The sequence below is a fragment of the Nannobrachium achirus genome, assembly GCF_963921795.1.
Source record: "Nannobrachium achirus genome assembly, chromosome: 1".
Lineage (NCBI taxonomy): Eukaryota > Metazoa > Chordata > Actinopteri > Myctophiformes > Myctophidae > Nannobrachium > Nannobrachium achirus.
Window position 1 is genome coordinate 22317632 of NC_137810.1, and position 21253 is coordinate 22338884.

General features: G+C 41.9%; 1 protein-coding gene across 1 annotated transcript in view; it reads left to right on the forward strand.

Annotated features, from left to right (window-relative positions):
* Positions 1 to 14954: 14954 nt before the first annotated feature.
* naaladl2 (N-acetylated alpha-linked acidic dipeptidase like 2) overlaps positions 14955 to 21253 on the forward strand; it is a gene marked incomplete at its 5' end in the record, with an annotated part of 278337 nt that continues 272038 nt past the window's right edge. The window contains one exon of the mRNA XM_080724924.1: positions 14955 to 15126. Within this exon, the coding sequence (XP_080581050.1) occupies positions 14955 to 15126 (172 nt within the window). The remainder of the gene's footprint in view (positions 15127 to 21253) is intronic.

Consider the following 21253-nt stretch of genomic DNA (forward strand, 5'->3'; position numbering starts at 1 on the left):
ACTTGTTGTGTAGAAGTTAAAAGTCACACTGTAAAGTCAATGAGATGGACTGAGTTGTTTGTAATTTGTGGTTGTCTTTCATTATAAATAAAAGAAAAGGAAAAAAAGATATTCTGAAAACAGGTTCCACTGAGATGAGCATATTTTAACTATTATGTCTGCTTGAGTTTTAACAGTGTATAAGAGTGGGGGTTATTCATTTTGCCATTATATCCCATCCATCTCTGCCATTTCAACTCCCATAACATCCACCCACAGTAGAACAAGAAACCTGACCTCCAGCCTTAATGGACTCCATAACCTGTTGGCTTCCGTGTAATACACTTTTTAATGGACTGCCTCGATCTTTCAGGGAGGAGAATATACTGGGAATAAGTAAGAGGCATGGGACGGGTAGAGGCTGGCAAATCAACAGGAAGGAGATGAGTGGTATATGGAGAGATGAATATGGAGGAAGTGAAAGTGAACAGAAGTGAAGAAATGGCAAAACATTGAGACAAGGATGTTTGGTTGTTATTGTTTTCCGTGTGAAACATCCCAAGACATGGCCTGTGGTATTCAAGAAATTGTGTGCGTGTGTGTGTGTGTGCGTGCGTGCGTGCGTGCGTGCGTGTGTGTGTGTGTGAGAGAGAGAGAGAGAGAGAGAGAGAGAGAGAGAGAGAGAGAGAGAGAGAGAGGGATACATAAAGCCTCTCCTCTCCCTCAAAACCCTAAGGGAAGCCATCTTTAATTCATGAGCACTATAAAAATAAAGGTTTTTCTGTGATGGCCCTGCAGCCAGTAACAAACTCACACAACTACGTGGCACCGGGCAGATGTTTATGCTGTTCTTATGGATGCACACCAGCTAGTGAGACACAGGTTATGTTTTAAGTCGATGTGAACTAGCTCCACTTTCAGCTATGCTATGAAACAATACCAACCAGCCTCCTCATGCACCAAAAATAGCAGATCTTTTGGGGGCACAACGTGATGTGAGCTTGTAGATTTCCAGTGCGGGACATCGTCGTATGATGTAGTATAAATTAGGGGTTGTGGAGTTGCAGAAAACATACATTACATAATACATGAGGCATCTTCTAGATCAGTGGTTCTCAACCTGTTGGAGGTTCCCCAGATTATTAACTTAATGTGCAACATTGTTTTCTCACTCAACAGTAAACAAACCGACATCAAGTTTAAGTGTATAGAGGGTTTATGCACATTTATGAAGTGACAATTTAAGGACTTTTTAATACCTCTAAAATGACAAATTAAACATTGGCCAAACTGTCAAATATGAGAGGCAGTTATAGCAGATCTACATGCTCACAACGCCTCGCGTAGCGAGGTGCGGCTATTTTTTCACAATAGAACTGTGTTATGCAAAATGCAATTCCTCAACTCTTAGTGCTCGTCAGGGTGGGAGGTTGATTATTTTGGGGGTCGCGGCCTCAAAAGGTTGAGAACCACTGTTCTAGATGACTAGGTTTGCAGAGAGCCGAACAAGAAATATAATAGGCTCTGTGTTTAACTGTAGGCCCATGCAGGTTTACACAAGGTGTCCTGTTTGGGTTAATTTGAGCAATGCCAATCAAATGAAGAAACTAGGGAAAACGAGAAAAAATGTGCTCCTCGGAGCACAGGTCAGGTAGTTCCTTATTGTGGACCAGCAAAGTTTGGAATCCAGTTACAGATGGGAATGGGAGTGGCTTATTTTTCGTAATGATCCAAGGAATCCAGGAGGAAAATCATTTTGATTGTATGACCTTATGGTTCAAGAGCTATTGGCCAAAAGGATAATCTGCCTGTTATAGCGCCACCATTCAATGAGCCATGTAGGGTGGCATTTCTTCCATGTCCTAGAGAGAATTTACGTGCTGGAAAGTGTACCTTTTCAATGCATGCTGGAACCTCAGGTAACAACAAGCGAGAACTGCGCATGGCTGTCACTGAAAGGAATCTGTGCTCAACATGAAATGTCAATTTAGTTACAGTATTTTCTGGACTATAAGGCGCACCTGACTATAAGGTGCACTGTCAATGAATGGTCTATTTTCAAACTGTTTTCATATATAAGGCGCACCTGACTATAAGGCGCACATAATAGACGCTACCGTTGCGTTATGCATCCAACAGATGGAGCTGTGCTAAAGGGAATGTCAATGTCAATGAATGATCCTTATATAAAGCGCACTGGACTATAAGCCGCACTGTAGTTTTTTGAGAAAATTAAAGGCTTTTAAGTGCGCCTTATAGTCCGGAATATACGGTACATGCACAAGGAAAATGTCTCGGTCAATTGGCCAACTTATCATAAATGCTGTAAATTATACAGACATGTACACAGACATGTAGATGTACTGTATAGGCCTACTGTACATATATTATGTGCGACACAAGTTCATAGTGGGATTCAAGAGCTGCAACACGCACACACTCACACACGCACGCACGCACGCACGCACGCACGCACGCACGCACGCACGCACGCACGCACGCACGCACGCACGCACGCACGCACGCACACACACACACACACACACACACACACACACACACACACACACACACACACACACACACACACACACACACACACACACACACACACACACACACACACACACACACACACAGTTCACCAGAATAGAATTTACACTGATACATCACTGTCAAAAGAGTGTGAAATAAGGCACGGGGCATAGAAAATATGAGAGTAGGGAAACTATGCATTCAGAAGCAAACCGAAATCAAGCTGGCCATGAAAAGTGAGTGATGGGTTAAAGGAATATTCACCTTGCCTGCTTAAATCGCCTTTAAAAAAAGATTGACAACTCTATACCTCACGCCCAATTTAACACTGCAGGGGAGACGGGAACAAAAACACGTCTATTACCTCACTGGAACCGAACAATGTCACTGCACGTATGTTCCGCTGCCTCAATACCAGCTGTATCACGCTCCCTCAATTACCTTGCCCTCACAGAGTTGGCACCTCTGCACTCACACACACACGTGGGGTAGAGCATTGGCTTGCTTCCTATGAGCGCTATGATTGCGCCTCATTTGCCCCTGGCTGCCGTGAAATGTGGTTCAGGTCTCCATGGAGACCGTCAACCTCTTCATTATACCACTGTTAGCTTGGTCTTATTTGTCTCCTCCTGGTCGGCAGCGGTTCTTTTACGTTATCTGGGAGGATAACGTGGGAGAACTGTGGGCTGCTCGTTGTACAGTGTATAACCTTTATCATATCTGATCCGCGGCTTTGAAGCCATGTACTGTACAGTAGGTACTTAGTAATGTATAATTCAGATGAAATTATGAATAATTTGTCAAAGTGCTCTTTTACAGTACTATTTCTCTCCACTGCTGCTGCTGCTGCTGTTGCTGCTCTGCCCTTTTGTGGCTGTGAGTGAGGGGTGGTTGATTGACAGCTAACTTCATGCTCTGTAACTACAGCAACTGACAAGGTCATGTCAAATCAGATGATGAGTGAGGAGGAGTGTTCTGGGAAATATTTGTTTTCTCCCTCCTATGATTCTCTCTCCCTCTCTCTCTCTCTCTCTCTCTCTCTCTCTCTCTCTCTCTCTCTCTCTCTCTCTCTCTCTCTCTCTCTCTCTCTCTCTCTCCCTCCCTCTCTCCCTCTCTCCTCCTTCCTCCTCCCTGATGGCACCAGACGTTGTGACCCCCTCACCAGTTCCATTGCACTCCTTTGCAGCGCTGTATGAGTGAGTGGTGAACCTAGTATTGTGAAAGATACCAGATACACTGGCTGACCTGTCAGTCTGTTTGGGGGCTGACAGAGATAAGATAAAGATAACTTTGTTCCCCAAGCCGGCATTTGTCCTGTAGACTACTACGTCTTGGGACCCACAAGGGCCTGTGTGTGTGTGTGTGTGTGCGTGTGTGTGTGTGTGTGTGTGTGAGTGTGTGCGCGCGCATGCGTGTGTGTGTGTGTGTGTGTGTGTGTGTGTGTGTGTGTGTGTGTGTGTGTGTGTGTGTGTGTGTGTGTGTGTGTGTGTGTGTGTGTGTGTGTGTGTGTGTGTGTGTGTGTGTGTGTGTGTGCGCGCGTGCGTGCGTGCGTGCGCGTGCGTATGTGTGTGCGTGTTGTGTACACACATACTGCACATTGTGTCTACATTATGTGCCTGTATCTGATGCGGGAGAAAGGATTTGAAGAGAGAGTCTGTCCCCCCAGCATACCAATGCTGTTGTTCCTCCCCTTCAAGCCACATGGCTGTTTATGAAGGTCAAACAGAATGGATGTTGCGTCAGGCTTTTTTCTAAACTTGGTATGCAGCAGCATTTGTTCTTGAGTCAAGTACCAATTTGATGTAACTATATGCAAATGTGACATCAGCCGCTAATTAACTGAAATATATATGCTTTTAGATCCACTAATCCTATGTTGTGTCTTTGAGGTGTAATGTATTGTGAATTCTAATGCGTAAACTGGAAGGCGCGGTAAGCCCAACTGTTCCATGCAGTACAATGTGCTGCGCTCAACTGTGCTCATCACCTGCTGCTAATTAGCTTGATCAATGGCCGCATAGCCTACCTGCATTCTGTCCTCAATATTCTCAAGTGACGCTGCTGTTGTTCCTTCTGCTGTTGTGTGCACCCTCTTTATCCACCTTTTCACATAACACTACATCATGCAACAAGAATCACCACAAAAGGGCCAATGTAACACTGGGTGTGAAGTGAGCAGTGCTAGTTATGAGTTCATTTCATTAAGCGTCCCGGAAAGCTGACCGATGTGACCCTGGGCGCCCCTTTTCTCGGGACAAACGGACAAAGCCAGATGTAGGAGCGGTTGGCTCCTTACAGGAGAACCGCTCAAAAATGTCCACTCTAAAATCAATGGAAGCTCACTTATAGGCCTGACCTCTTCCCCAACCCCTCCTCTGACCAGCACATCTGTCTGTACAATATATTAATATTTTTAGTAAGTACACTATATACATTTACTAGTTGTGCCGATGTGCTCTTTTCGTTTATCACCAAATAAATTAATTTATTCATTCAACCCTTAAGCCTAATATGCTTCAGTGAAAATGGGTATTGTTAAATGTTACACTAGTAAGACACCTGAGGGTGACTTGCGACCTCAGGGTGACATGGAAGCCCTTTAGGGCGAGGTCGCGCCAATTCTTGGCCATCTGGCCCCGTTGCCACCTCCTTGTTACATTTTCTTTTCTCCAGGTGGATGGACATTCTTTCTTAGGTGATCTAAGTCCAGCCACCCCGTATCAGATCGGAGGAGGATACCGCACATTGTACCTCATCCACCCTTTCTTCTCTCTCCTTTTGGTATCTTTATCCTCCTCCTCCTTTTTTTCTTTTTTATTCTTCTCTTTTTTTGTCTTTCTTAGTCTTGTGTATCCTTCTCTTTTTTTTGTCTTTCTTAGTCTTGTGTATCCGCCCCGTACAGGAAGTGATGTCACGACTCACTGACATCACACTGACACTTCCTGTACAGAATACGTACGTACACTCAAGCGACAATGTTTTTCAGGGTAAATGCGACCTTTGGTCGCAATAACAAACATTATGTATATTAAACTTTCAAAAGACAATCTAGACGTGTGCATAGTTGTGCCATTCCAGTACCCCCTGGTGGACAAACCGGTGGACAGTGACACACCATGAACAGACAGCCTTATTACAATAACAAGGCTGATGCCCGTTAATTGGAACCATGCCTGTTGGGAACTCATGCACCTGCAGTTATGTCTTTCTGTGTCCCTTTTATGATGATGTCAATATAATATCATAGTACTGACATTGGTTGTACAGTTCACAAAGGCATATTCTGTGCATTCTTCAGGGATCTCCATCTCCATACTGCTATGGAGTGCTGTGTCTTTTACTACTAAACCATACAGTCTGAGTTCTAGGTCTTCAATTCTAGGTGTTATCAGTGAATAATCTTTTTCATTGTGTACAATGCAGATGTGGTGCAATGGATGGTTTACCAGGCAACGCAAACGTAAAGTTTGATAGTATATTTTACAATCAGGCAGAAGACAGGGATGCCTTATCACATCCAATGAGTTCCAATATTCAGTTTGCAGGAACATGTTAGTCACAGACATTGACAGCTGGAGCATAACTTATAGAAACTGATTCCATTTTCATCCTGAAGTCAGTCAAAAGTCAGTTGAAATGAAATTAACGAAGTATACTTAGCATACACATCACTGTGGAGAGAACATACTTTATGCTTTAAGTGTTGAGACTGCAGAAGTTAAATCTTTACTGCATACAACAGTGAATTATTGGCACATTATTGCACCATCCAAGAGAAATTATATTTTAAATGTCAGCAGGTACAAGGAAAGGTCTGACCATCGGTAATATATGATATTTTATGTCACACCATGCCTGTTCAGTTCTGTTTTAATACTTGCGAAAGAGTAGGCTGCAGTGGCTACAGCAGTAAAAATGAATAGGTTATGCATAATCCTCATATACTGTATGGTGCCTGCCGAGGTACAGTATGTGTGAATTATATAATGACTGGACTAAACTATAGAGAAAATGTACGTTGGTCTACCTTGACTGTAACTGTGAAGCAGACTATGGAGTTTGACTGTAACTGTGAAGCAGACTATGGAGTTTGGTACTTTTACGTTGACTTAAGCCTCTATCAGAGTCGGTACCAGCGGTGGTAAGCTATCCACCGCGGTGTAGTGCGGTGTAGTCTTTTTGAGCGTTAACGTTGTAGTTTTATGACTCAAAAAGACTACACCACACTACACCGCAGTGGATAGCTTACCACCGCGGTACCGACTCTGATAGAGGCTTTACAGTAGTGCTTCATTGTGTGTGTGAAGGCATCCATGTGGGACTGTTAATTACATAATCTTGTGCTGCTCAAGTACAGAGAAACATACCGGTAACTTATGTTAATTTAACTCTGAAAGAGTTCCGTCCTATCACAGTGTGACTCGACCTCCTACCTCGGGTGGCAGAGCTCTGCTTTCAGAGGAGCTCATTTCTATACTATAGTGCCTCTACTGTACCCTCGCAGGTCCATGTTTACATTCTCAGAGTTAAATTAACACACATTATACAACGTACGCTTCTTAAAGCCAACAGTTGTGCTGTTGTCATCACATCCCTTGTGCTTTTACTACTACACACATAATAGTAAGGTACAAAACTGTTTATGTTTTCTTACACTGTTGTCCTTTTGTCCCAGTTGCACCCTTTAACTGTATTGTTTCATGCCATTTAGTTTTTCTGCTGTTCTTCTTACTGTAAATGATGTAGAGTAATTGGTAAGAAGGAGCAATGATAAAATGCGTTTTTGTAATCCCAGCACAATAATACTGGTTTTGTGAAGGGACAAAAAAATGTTGGTTTCTGAAAACCATATTCAGGTCAGTGCTTATGGAAGTACACTGAACTGTACTTTAAATGAAGTGTAAAGGTACACTCATATAAAATGCTCCACACAGTGCAAGTTGGGTCTAAAATGTCCATAAGTGTAGAAGCCGGCATGGTGCTATAGGGAATACTGTACCACTGCATAGCAACATAACACACTGTACAAGTGGATTTTTTCCTATACCCTAAGCACAGTTCAGACTATCCTAAGCAGCTATAGTACTATCTAGCTATCAGTCAGACCAGCTGAATGCAAGATTCAAGATTATTGTAATACATCTCACATACTGTACAAGTACGAGTATGTGTTTTGCGGCAATAGCAGTAGCAAAATATTAAATTAAGAATGGCAAGTAGCACAGGAGGAAACAGGTACATTACAGTACCCTTGATGTGTTTGAAGCTGCTGTGTGCATGGGTCCTACTTCTAAATATTATATGTGTATGTCTGCGCACAGTATACATACATCAATTTATTTGCATACTTCTTTCATACCATTTTTTCCTCCCAATTTAGAGAGTGTTGCACAAACGTAGTGAAAATAGCAGTTCTACAAGAGATCTATATCTACATCTACATCTACAAGCACACACCGCCGCTTGTAGATCGGCTATTTTCACTACATTAACTCGTTTTTAAAATAATTTAAAAAGGGAACGACAACATACTGCCAATGTATGTACATTTATGTGTGCATGTGTTTGTGTGCATGTTTTTTTCTTCCTCTTTTTTTGAGCGGTGGTCACACCGTCTCCATAGCGTGGCCGTGTGTGTATCCGTCTATGTATGTGGGTGGGTGGGTGGGTCCGTATGTAGCCTAAGTACCCCTGGTGACCAGAGAGGTGCTGTTGAGTCTAGTCTGCCCTGAGCATCAACTGCAATACCAGTGGTGGCCTGAGTGACATGGATGGATGGATGGCTCTCTCTCTCACACGCAAGCAAGCCCCCCCCCCCCCCCCCCCCCATATATATATTTTTTTATTATTATTTTTTTTTTAAATATTTTTTTAATATTTTTTATTATAATTATTATTATTATATATTTGTTTTGCTGTTACGCAGCCTCCACGACCACCGCTCAGTTCACACGGGTGTGATTTTTTCTTTTCTTTTTTAGTTTTTGAGTAGCCAAAAAAAATCTCCCAATTTGGTCATTAAACAAAAAAAAGCCACTCGCATGTCTGTGTTGCCACTGCTGTTGCACCTACTTGCTCCCCCTGCCCGTGAGGACGTATGCCTCCGTCATGCTCCTCCTGTTCAACACGCCCCGCTGACAGACCCCAGCCCAGCCTGTAGGAGTCACCAGCACAGCAACAGAGATCAGCCTCCCCGCCTGGCTTCTCTTCTCCCCCCCGAACATGTGCCAATTGTAATGCTCGGATAGACGGGAGGCACTGTGGCGGATTCAAACCCCTAGACTCTGTGGTGGTGGGTGGGCACTTAACCCCTGCTCCACCCAAGCACCCTAGTGTGTGCAATCATATTGTTGTTGTAGGGTGGAAACCTTGTGTGTGTGTGTGTGTGTGTGTGTGTGTGTGTGTGTGTGTGTGTGTGTGTGTGTGTGTGTGTGTGTGTGTGTGTGTGTGTGTGTGTGTGTGTGTGTGTGTGTGTGTGTGTGTGTGTGTGTGTGTGTGTGTGTTGTAGTCAGACAGACAGCTGGCCTATAGTGTCAGTCGTTCATAAACCTGATTGCACCGGGGAAGAGTATTAACGTTTTTGGTCTTGTTGTTCATAGAAGTAGATTTTTTCAGAGCCAACTGCCCTTGGTGGTTTGGATGCAGAGCTGCTTGCATCTGAATAAGTCTGTGGATGCTGGGGTCACAAACATGACTTGCCTACACAACGTTGGTCGTATTCTGTGTGCAGGGGCGTCACAATTAAGGGGAGAAAAGTGGGACTGAGTTATAGGGCCCAAGTTGGAGGGTCCTTAATTATTTTATACTTTAGCTATTGAAACATAGCAGATATACAAGCTCACAGCGCGGCACCGAGTGCTGTGCTGCGAGCTTGTATTTTTGAAAAGTCGTGAAAATGTGTGCAAATCTTTGAATATATGTATTTTTTTAAGCGAACATTTGTAACTAAAGTTTTGCTTCTGGGGGGTCCCTGGAACTAAATATTTTGAGATGGGGGGTCCAAATACATATCATTTTGGGGGTCCTTCACATGAAAAGGTTTAAGCACCACTGACATGGATGGACTGACACTGGATTTGAAATGTTCAAAGACTTGCACAAATGTTCACGATTTTTCAAAAATAGCTTATCTACATGTACAAGCTCGCAGCTTGTATAACTGCTATTTCCCATTCTAGTATCCACAACTTTCCAACATCCCATCGTGAATAGCTGCTATTTACAATTCTAGTTCCTATTCCCAGTTGGTAAAAACTCGATATTTCAACGTCCCATTAGGACGAATAAGGATTAGGGTTAGGTTTAGGTATAGTTTTACTGAGGTGAGGGTAAGGTTTAGGCATATTAGCATTCACCAGGTTAGCATTCACCAGCGTTGGCAGGTTAGCATTCCATCGAACATCATAATAACACTACGTTCCCTTCCCAGTCAGGATGCTCTGAGTGGTGTCTCTGTAGAATTATAGGATTTTGGGCCCCCTGCCAAACTTCCTCTGTTCATATTGTATTTGTGGGCAACTCCTAATGAATCTATTGCATATTTCCAGAACATTTATAGTACTCGGACTGTTTCAGCCCGGGGTTAAACTGCATCTATAAAGCATCCACTGTGGCCTCCCATTATGCCATACATTATGACAGCTTATGACAATTATATTGAGATGTAGAGTCAGATATGTATTATCATTATTGCTGCGCTGTGTATCCCTTCACTCTGTGTGAGAGTCACCACTGATGAGGAGATTCTGAATTGCACTTTGATGGAGAAGAGCTGAGGGTGCGTGTCACAGTAGAAGACTGGAGAAAGCCAGAAGAATGATTGAGGGGCAGTGGAGGAAAAAGGCCAATGGAAGCAATAGCATAGGCAGGGTTGTAGAAAGAGACAGTTACAATAGGTAGCTAGAGCATGGGATAGAGACAGGGGTGTAAAGTAGATTTACTTAAGTACTGTACTCAAGTACAATTTTGAGGTATTTGTATGTACTTGAGTATTTCCAGTTTTCAGTACTTTTACTTCTACTCCACTACATCTCGGATCCAAATATTGTACTTTTACTCCATTACAATTATTTGAAAAATGTAATTACTAGTTACTTTGCAGATATAAATGATAATATTATAAAATGCCGCGGTGCGTTGTGCGCTTGTTGATCTGCTATTTTTAAACATTTTGTACTATTCATTGTAGCCGGCTGCAGAGAACGGATCACACCGCCTTGACACCCACCAGAACGCAAAGGGGCGGCCAGCGAGAGCTGGCTGTGTGCCCACTCTGCCGAGCTATATGCCTGGCCAGAGGGGCTCGCTTACACCGACCAGAGCGCAAAATGACAATGGCACAATGCCAATAATTAAGCATAAACTGCTATACTATGCAGATGTTGGTTTCTTGTTCCCATATTATTTAGATAGACATAGTCAGTACTGTTAACTTGACCACAATGCTGCTAAGAATGTTATATAGATTAGACAGCTGATGCTAGCGTTGATGTTTACCTGGTATCCTAATTACTGTACTTAGCACTTTTTATTTGACTATTTACCATATATTTTGGCTAGGGTTCATGTCATTTACTCTGATCTCGCTCGTGTAAGGCACTCTGGATAAGAGCGTCTGCTAAATAGTAAATTGGACCTACTCCAGTGAAAAGATGGTGAAAGGGTAATGACGTTGGACCTGAAAGTAAGCAAAACCATGTGTGCCAGTGTCTGCGTGTGTGCGTGTGTATTTGTATTTGCACTCAGGACATTCAGTGCATTTCTGAATAGCCATCATTGGAGCCAAGAGACTCTGAGGATGTTTCTGTGTGTGTGCGTGCGTGCGTGCACTCAGCACATAGATTATCATGTTACCTTTCCTAAACTAATTTTCACTTAAAATAGATTATGATATGGTGTTTTACAAAATATATTGCATCTCAATAAAAGGAGAGATCAAGTTGTTGCAAACGAAAGGTTTTATTGCTGGCTGATGACATTTTGGCAATTAGACTCGTTAACAGTAAATGTATAAGATTAGCTTTTAATGGGGAGAACCCCCCATGGAGTCTAGACGCTGGTGGTGGCACCTCCATCTTAACTCTAGACGATTGAGACAAGGTGGAGTTGTGGATGGAGGTGGGTTGCTGTTGCATGCTGAAAAGAGAAAGACAAGGGTCAGAGGCAGTGATACACAAAGGCAGAGTCCATTTGCCGGATTGGCTGACTGCAGATTGGCTAGAATTGCTCACGCTTTGAGCTGTGAATGACAACAGCGATTTTCCTAATTGAATTTAGGTTTAGAGCTGCATTTGTTGAGCTACGTCTTACAATGTGTTATAAAAGTTGACCTATTATTTATATCAGATAAACAATAAAAAGAAAAACTCACCTGTGGGGTGAAGTAGAGATTCCAGCTTGTTAGAATTTGCCCCAATCCTTCTTAGTTTCATCATTAAACATAACTCCACTTCACAGTGGTGCTGGTTACATCAGTGCTGGTGTAAGAGATTCACTTTGAATTTTTTACATGATAAACAAATAAAAAGAAAACGTCATGGTACAGTACTTCCAGTTTTTGATGCAGCGCATGAATGCCGGACCCGGAGAACATGTTTTTTTTTTCACAACAGGCAGTTCAAGTAAAAACCTTTAGAAATAAACAGGCCACAAATAAATAACCAATGTCCAATTATATTTTTCATATATTTTTTAAATTTTATAAAAGGGACCTACCCCAAAATAAACAAAAACAAAGAAAAATTTAAATTCCATGATCTACTGTAGGCCTTTTAAGGTGGAACGGTAGAGCCAGATTAATTTATCTGACATTTTTTGGCTCTAGTATTTGATGACATCGGTATCAGCAATTATGCAGCCGGTCTGGCATCGGCCGGGCTCTAGGGAAACCCGCCACCTCTCAATGAGAAGCTTTCCGCTGGATGGCAGAGATGTGTGCGCTGCTTAAGCACGGCGGCAGTGTGTGCGGCAGAGAGGTCTGCATGGCTATTGAGCCAGGTCAGCAGTTAAATGAACTTTTGTTGCATTTTACGGAGAGGATCCTTCATTTGCATTGAGCCAGGAGTAATGGAAGTGTGGCGGAGCATTGAAGATTGATGTCAGGGTTCTCCCAGACCTCCTCTCCCCCACTTTTCTCTCTTTTCCCCCTCTGCCTTCACTTTCTTCCTCTGTTTTTTAAGAACGACAAAGAGAAAAATCACCCAGGTTTCGCCCTTTGCTTAGTGAAAATTGCAGATCTGATGAGTTGTGAGCTCGTAGCTTGCTATTTTCAGCAAGCAGCACCTAAAGTATGACATAAACCAATAGTTACAAATGTAACTAAGGTTCCATGAAGTCTGGATGGCTGCCAGAGACCTGCTCTACCAGTCAGAAAGAATAGAACAAGCTTTCCACTTCCCTTCCCTTCTCTCCTTACTTCCTAGATCTCTCTTCTTCCATCGTATGCATTGTTAAGTCTTTGTTTCTGTTTTCATTCTCCTCTATCTGTTTCTCTGTACCTCTGTACCTCCATTTCCCTGTCTACATCTGTCTCTGCTTCTGTCTACCTGTCCATCTTGGTTCAGACTCATTGGGACTTTAAACAGAGCTGGATAGTCAGTTCTCCTTGAATTCAGCTGCTACAGAGCTGTGGAATTTTAACGGGTAAGGAATTCTCATCGCTTGAATAGAGAATAATAAGTGTGTAGGATGATGATTTCTTACAGACATCTGTTGACCTCCAGTTTCCATTTGATTTCCCACGCATGCAGTACATTAGCTTTGATTGCTGTTGATGCCAAACTGTAAAATTGTTCTTTTTCAAACCCTCTCTTGAATAGATATTAGCTGTCAGTGGCAAAATAACCTCAAGGTTTCGCCGCACTTTTGGACCCTTTATTTCATTTTTACAGTTGTTTTCTCCCCCCTTAGCCGTTATCGACAGGGCAGTTCATTTGGGCTTTGATGATGCAACGTGTAAAAGGGACAGTTAAATTTGATGACATACCAAGACACTGGCCAGGGGCTTTTATACATCTGATCACCTCTCAGAAATCTCTCTCTCGCTCTCTCACACACACGCACGCACGCACGCAGGCACGCACGCACGCACGCACGCACGCACGCACGCATGCACACACACACACACACACACACACACACTCTTAGTCCATTGCACATGATTTCAGCCAGGCAAGACGTTTAATGATGCTCTTTAGGAGCTGCAGTGAACCCAGGGGTGGTGTTATTGGGGCGCGTGCGCGCGCACACACACGCACACGCACACACACACACACACACCACACACACACACACACACACACACACACACACACACACACACACAGAGTTGTGCTGTCCAAGCGTGTCTAAGCCCAGCTTGTGGTTTTCAGTCACATCAATGCCTTTTAATGCATCTGGGGTCCCTACAGGGCTTTTAGTGTGTCATTATCATATGCTGAGGGGTTTGGTCAGTCACTTAGCCTAAGGAGCTCTTAACTCCATCCATCACATTTTATTCTATTCCTGGAACTCATATGACTGCCGTGACCCGAGGTGGAATGAACAGCTCTAATTTGACCCATGTGGTTGATGCAGTAACAGGCTTTCAACACGCGCTGCTTCATTTGGGCGTTCAGATGGCTCCGAATGGGCGGCAAATGTCAAATAATCGTTAATGTTTAACCACTTGGCCACTGATGTTACACTTCCTAGTACGATGGTATCATGAGACATAGATTATCATGGCACGTCACATGACCTTGTGACGTGTTGTTAGCTTGTAGTTGGTCTATTTTCACCATTTGTTGTTTGTTGCTAATTGTTCACGATTCTGGCCTTTAATGACATGCCCATAGGATGAGTATGATCACTAAGCTTTAACAAGTACTAGTATACTTCATGTACAGGTCATCTTACATACTTTGATCACTGCTCCTGGTCCATGTTTTGTTGTTTTGACATATTTTGCCATCTCTTTTTGATCGTATCTTCCTCTCCTGCCAAGTGCTGCACAGTTAATTTAACTCTGAGAGCATTCACATATAGGCTGTGATGCCATCCTGTGAAATTGCTCTTTTTCAAACTCACTCTTAAATTCATGCGCTGTCAGTGGCAAATAACCTCAAGGTTTCACCAGACTTTTGGGCCTTTTCATTTCATGTTGACTCCCTGCCCCCACCCGCGTAGCCTTTATCGACAGGGTAGTTCATTTGGGCTTTGATGATGCGGCGTGTAAATTGTTGTGTGCTCACGCATGTCTAAGCCCAGCTTAGACTCCTACTAGTCCATTTGGTTACATTGTGTGTGCGTGTGTGTGTGTGTGTGTGTGTGTGTGTGTGTGTGTGTGTGTGTGTGTGTGTGTGTGTGTGTGTGTGTGTGTGTGGGTGTGTGTGTGTGTGTGTGTGTGTGTGTGTGTGTGTGTGTGTATGTGTGTGTTTCTGCTATACCATTCAGGTCACATGATGGCGTACAGGAAGGTGTGTGATGCGCATGGTGGAGGCTTGGTTGTCAGCGAGGGTCTCCAGTGTTCTGGAGGGCTGGATCTGGACTGGGATCTGGACAAGGACGAGCCACAGGAAGCCCCAGCAGGCAGAGACCACATGCAGCTGCAGCATCAAGATCGTCACAGGACTGGTAGGTGACGTGACGTCCATGTTTGTCCAGGTTTGGACATGCTATAGGTCAGTGGTTCTCAAACGTTTGAATTTCAAGGTTTCAAGGTCTTCCCTTAACTCTGACAGTGTACAAATGGAACCAAATCGACCTGTTAGGGTTCATTTGGTTCCATTTGTACACTGTCAGAGTTACAGACTTGTAAGGGTCAATTTAGACCCCCCTAAAGGAATATACAGTCGCTGGAATCCACTTGGAGAACCACTTCTATAGGTAAAATACTCAAGTATTCAAAATGACAAAGTACATTTTCTTTTTTACTATAAATGTATTGCTGTATTGAAATTCAGAACGTTAAAAATGTTTATTTTAATTTTTTATAAGATATGTTTTGGGGCTTTTATGCCTTTATTGATAGGACAGGAAATAGGGAGAGAGATGGGGAGTGACACGCAGCAAAGGTTGTTGAGATCAGGACTCGAACCAGCGACATGCTGTCACTGAGCCTATGTGGTATGTGCCTGGGCTGGTAGGCCAGTGGGCAACCTAAAAATGTTTTTAAAAAATGGTGAAAATGGCAGATCTAACGCGTTGTGAGCTTATAGATTGTCTATTTTCACTATATTTGAGCCCACAGCAAACACATGTTGTCCATTATTGAATGCTCTTCAACCCCACCCGCTCCAGCACTCTCGCCACCTCCTTCATTCTATGCCTATATTTTCTTTTCTTTGTGGCATCTAGTGGATCGTTTGTCTGCCATTTGTGAAACTCTTGCTCAATATTTGGGTCTAGACCGCTAACTTAAATGTTTTATTGATAGGCTTGTGACACGACCCAGCCTATCGCTTTGATTGCTTCACAGATGATTTATTTTTTGAAAACACTGAGAAGTGAATTGAGTCCACAGTTTAGAATACAGAATTTGAGCATACAGAGTGCATGGTGCTGGATTTATCAGCTCTTTCTATGAGCTCTACCAATTAAGCAAAAACAATGCCCTGATATTTTTCTGAAAAGAAAGTTATTAACTGGCACTTTAAGACAAGGTTGCAGCTGGCAACTCAAGGCCCAGATAATGTAGCACTATGTGATGATGGCGATGTTGATAAAACAGGCAATAGGCAGTGTCGTGATTTTGGCATGCAAAGCAGAATATGCCGTAGCATTGCATACAAATTATCGTTTCTAGTCAGTGAACTTTCAAAGCATGGCTGGCTTTGTTTAATGCAAAATGTGACCTCCAAAGTATGAAGGCATTTTGTAATAATTTTAATCTCTGAGCATCCCAGTAGACCAATTAGCTGCTGGTGATGAGGCAGACCCCACTCCACTATACCTGCATATAACTCCTACCAAAGTATATATGTATTTAGAATATACAAAAAGTATATAGCAAAGAATATACAAAAAGTTAAACAAGTGCACTCTCCAGCTTTCAGCTGCGGATTATTTTACCATCATGGTTTTTCCTTGGTGGCTTAGTGTCCTTCAAAGAATATATTTGCCGCTGGGCAGATTATTAAAAAAACTTTTCTCAATACATAATTCATATGTTAATTAAACTATTGTCTTACATTTCAGACATTCTGGACTAGAGCTGTCTTCATTTGCATACATTTCAGTAAATCCCACAAGATGATCCAAAATATACTTCAGAGATATCTCTGTGTTCTGACCAGCGCTGCGTGAGCGGCTTATCCCTTGGGCCCGCTGGGAGGAGCCTCAGGTATATTCACAGTTACCGTTAAGTGAAAAGCTTAGTTAACAAGCTCAGAAATAGCCATGTACAATAAAGGGCTCACAAAACGGAAATGTCTTTTGTAACTGCTTCCATTGAGCTTGATTTATACTTCTGTTCTATATTGTTGGCTTATATAGATCTGCAATTTCTGGTCTGAGACGTGGCCGTACGGACAGAGCATAAATGAGGCATTAGCGAGATTGTGCGTGGCTAAACCAGTGCACCACCCTGTTTCACCTGCAAACATAATAATGCTCTAATGTTTTTTTTTTCTTCTTTTCAAATATCTTTCAAGCAAACTCCCCCCACCCCACCATGGCCATAGAGAGAGAATAATAACATGGCCGTGTTCATCTTAACTTCACAAGTCAGAAAATGGCTGCCAGAGTTTGATCAATTTGAGGGCATGACTCTTGTAGAAAAACAATTATGTTTATATTGACAGGTCAGGATACCAATGTCATCCATTAGGAGAGAACAAACTAAATGAGCAGACATGAAGCTGATCAGTGGGTTTGGTTTGAATGAGTCTGATTGGATGAAATTGGTCACCTACCTGAAAATGTATTTTCTGTTTACCAAAGAGCTGGAGAGATAGGGAGTCCCCTGTTACAGAACAAACACTTTAGCAATGATTACTACCTATAATATATATATATATATATATATATATATATATATATATATATATATATATTAGGGCTGTCAGTCGATTAAAAATTGTAATCCCATTAATCGCATGATTGTCCATAGTTAATCGCACGATTAATCGCAATTAATCGCATATTTTGTATTTGTTCTAAATCTACCTTAAACAGATATTAATACTCATATCAACATGGGAGTAGACACATAGCCTACTTGCTTTATTCAAATACAGCATATTTATTTATTATTTGGAATAATAACAAATACTGTCCATAATAGGCCTAACAAACATATTGAGAAAAAAACTTGAGAAAATATCTGCTTCCATTAGGACAGATTAATAGTGAAAGGACCACCGCTCATCGAGGTGCTGCATGCCTGAAGAAGGTCTATGACCAAAAGCTTGCACTTTATTTAACTGAAAATAAAGAACGTGATTTTGCACACTTTTGAGTGTGCGGCGGCTCCCTTAAATCTTTCATTAGGACAGATTTAAAATAAACTTGGCATTCAATAACTAAACCCCAGCATCCCTATTCTAAGGGGATATTCACCAAAAGTAGCAGATTTACAAGCTCATTACAAGATGCTACAAGAGCTTGTAGATCGGCTATTTTTGGTGAAGAGAGTTGGTGTATAAATATAACTCAAGTACAGTGCAACTCAGGGGTGTTTTACAAAGCAAGCATGAGGCATTAGAAGGTCTAAATTGGTTTAACTGAAGTAATATTGATACATTCTAAATATTATCAAAGTATTCTGAGGCACCCTGGACTGGTGTTATTGGGCACCCTGAGAAACCCAGCTGTTATGATGTAGAGAGTACTCGAGACACTGATGGCTCGTTGGAGATGTGTGGCACACAAGCCATTGTCAGCCAGACCTGCTGGATTTCAGCCGGATTTGGGCCACAACAGCCTGATTTGGGCCACAACAGCCGGATTTGGGCCAAACCTGTTTGCTATGTGGGTTCTCTGGCCGTTGTTGCATGCATTTGGTGGTCACTGTTAGTGTGTTGGTGCGGGGGTCTGGGGAGCACTGTATAAAGGACGTAGGCTACTAGTATGTGCTCGTGTACAAGTTGCAGCGCTCCTGTTCTTGGGAGCGTGTGTCTGGGGCTCGCGCTGTCTACAGATGTGCCATTTCAACGCTTCAGTATTTGATGCGCACAACGTCATCAGCGGTGATATTGTGGTTGTCTGCTGTAAAAATCTCCGCCGTTTTGTCTGTCTCATACATAGAGTTTTGGGGTCTCATACTATGACTAGCCCTGCTGCTAGCCGCATCTCACACTGACTGACTGTTGTCAGCGCATTCGCTTCCTCACTCTCTATACTACGGAGCGCACCGAGGCTCAAACATCAGCTGCGTTAATCGCACGTTAAAAAGATTATCGGCATTAAAAGGATTGTGAGTTAACTAGTTAATAGCGCGCTAAATTCGACAGGTATTATATATATATATATATATATATATATATATATATATATATATATATATATATATATATATATATATATATATCATGTGTTTCAGGTTGAAAGTACTTCATTAGACCCCCTGGTGTGGTTTTTATGACCAATTATGTATTCTCTTGGTATTTGTTTGTTTTCTCTTGGAGGCTGCCACCTTGTGGTCAAAAGTGTCAGTTAAAAACCACACATACTTATTACATCACAGAATCAACTCCTCCCCTAATTACCATTCACCCAACACTGTGGGGTGTGGCTAACTTCAGCTGGGTCACCACCCACCATGACATCCATGCATACTTAATGAACTGGGGGTGTGGCCACATAAAAACCCAATTTTAACTCTTGCTGTATACTTTTTTGGAAAAAATCTTCCTCCTAGTATAATCATAATACCTGATAATCATGTTTTAGAGGGGGGAAAAATCATGGCTTTAACTAAAAATGGTATTGCTGTCTCACATTTTCTTGTTTTTTACTCTCCCTCTGCCAATGAGGAGAGGCCCAAACTGCGCTGTGCAGGCCACTTCTTATCACCTGGTAATGGGGAGTTTCCCCGATAGGACATGAGGGACACACCAAAGTATCAGAAATGCAGGTTTATTTTCTTCTGAGGTGCATTTCCAAAATAAGGTTAAAAAATGTACAGTAGAAAAATGTATAATAGACACAAATTAATAAACTTATACCTAAAGCAGGCAAAAGTATATGACAGAGACAAGAATGACTCACAAAAGACCTTAAATAGTGTGGGAACTCCTCCCCTAGTTGGTTTAAACCAACTCCTTAACTTCACTACTTGACTTAAATTCAAACTTCAATTCAAGTGTCAAAATCAAGAACACATTTTACAATAAAGCATAATAATGTATAAAGGTAATAATAGATCACACTGAAAAATACACACTCCCCTGGCAAGTGGTATGACCCAGTTGCAGTCACCACCCTATAAAAGCAGCCTTATAGGCAGGTGTGACTCTTTTAGAGGAACAGACAGGGTAAGGTGTTTGTTTAGCAAAGCTTTTGATATCTGTTAAATAAATACATTTATATTTTAACTACCTATTGGCATGTGTCATTTGTAACTGAATGCAAACTGTAATGGAAAATGAAATATGAAACAATGCCAAGGGGTCAAGATGTTAAATACACTCTGAATACAGGTAGCTAGCATAGCATTCAAAATGTTTGTAGCTGACCATGTTGCTGTAACAGTCAAAGTGGGAAAAGCAGTCTGTCTTTACTAGCTAATTGCAACTAGCTAATTGCAACCCTAGATTTTTTTTAATCTGATGAATCTAGGGTTGCAATACCTCCCACAGGGATTCAATGCATCGAAATGTTTTTTTTTTTTAGACATAGACATCTTATGAGTTACTTTCTGTCAAGAAATCCAAACTGACATGATTTTTTTTCTTTGTTGAACTTCGGAAGCGCTTGTCTTTCTCACAAGCGCTTCCAAACTCCAACACTTAGAAAAAATAATCACCTGAACTGAATTTCTTGATAGAAAGTAGCTTATAACATGCCTACAGTGAAAAAAAAATAATAAAAAAATAATGATGACATTTGAAAGTATTGCAATCCAAATAAAGTGATATTTGTGTTTAGTTATTGTACATTTTGTTTTATTATGGTAATAACATTGAGAGCTCTGCTCTGCTGGCCGCACTGCAAGTAGCTGCTCGGAAAGCTTAGTGCAGTCTAAAGCCCGCCCACTCTGTATCCGGTACTTTCCACACACATAGGCTACACACTAGCCGCAAATTGCAACACTAGATTTATTTATAATTGGATGAATCTAGGGTTGCAATACCTCCCATAGGCAGCCAATGCATCAAAACGTTTTTTTGCTATCTGATTGTATTAAACGACATCAAACTCACCAATATTGCGGCTCTATGGAAAGCTTGGAATTTACTCTTGCTATCTGCAAAGTGTTTGTTTCTGAAAAGTCCACCATATAATTGTTATGATTTATTTTCTGTCAAGAAATCCGAGCAGACATGGTTTATTTTCTAAGTGTTTAACTTCGGAAGCGCTCGTCTTCTATAACACAAGGTCCCGCTGCCTTCTGTATTATGTGACATTTAGAACCAGGTGGTCACAGGACCGCTGAGCGATTTTCCACAAGCGCTTCCAAACTCCAGCACTTGGAAAAAATAATCACCCGAAGCCAATTTCTTGATAGAAACTGGCTCATAACATGTCTACGGTGGATTTTTCTGAAACAAACACTTTGCAGATAGCAAAAGTAAATTCCAATATTGGTGAGTTTGACGTC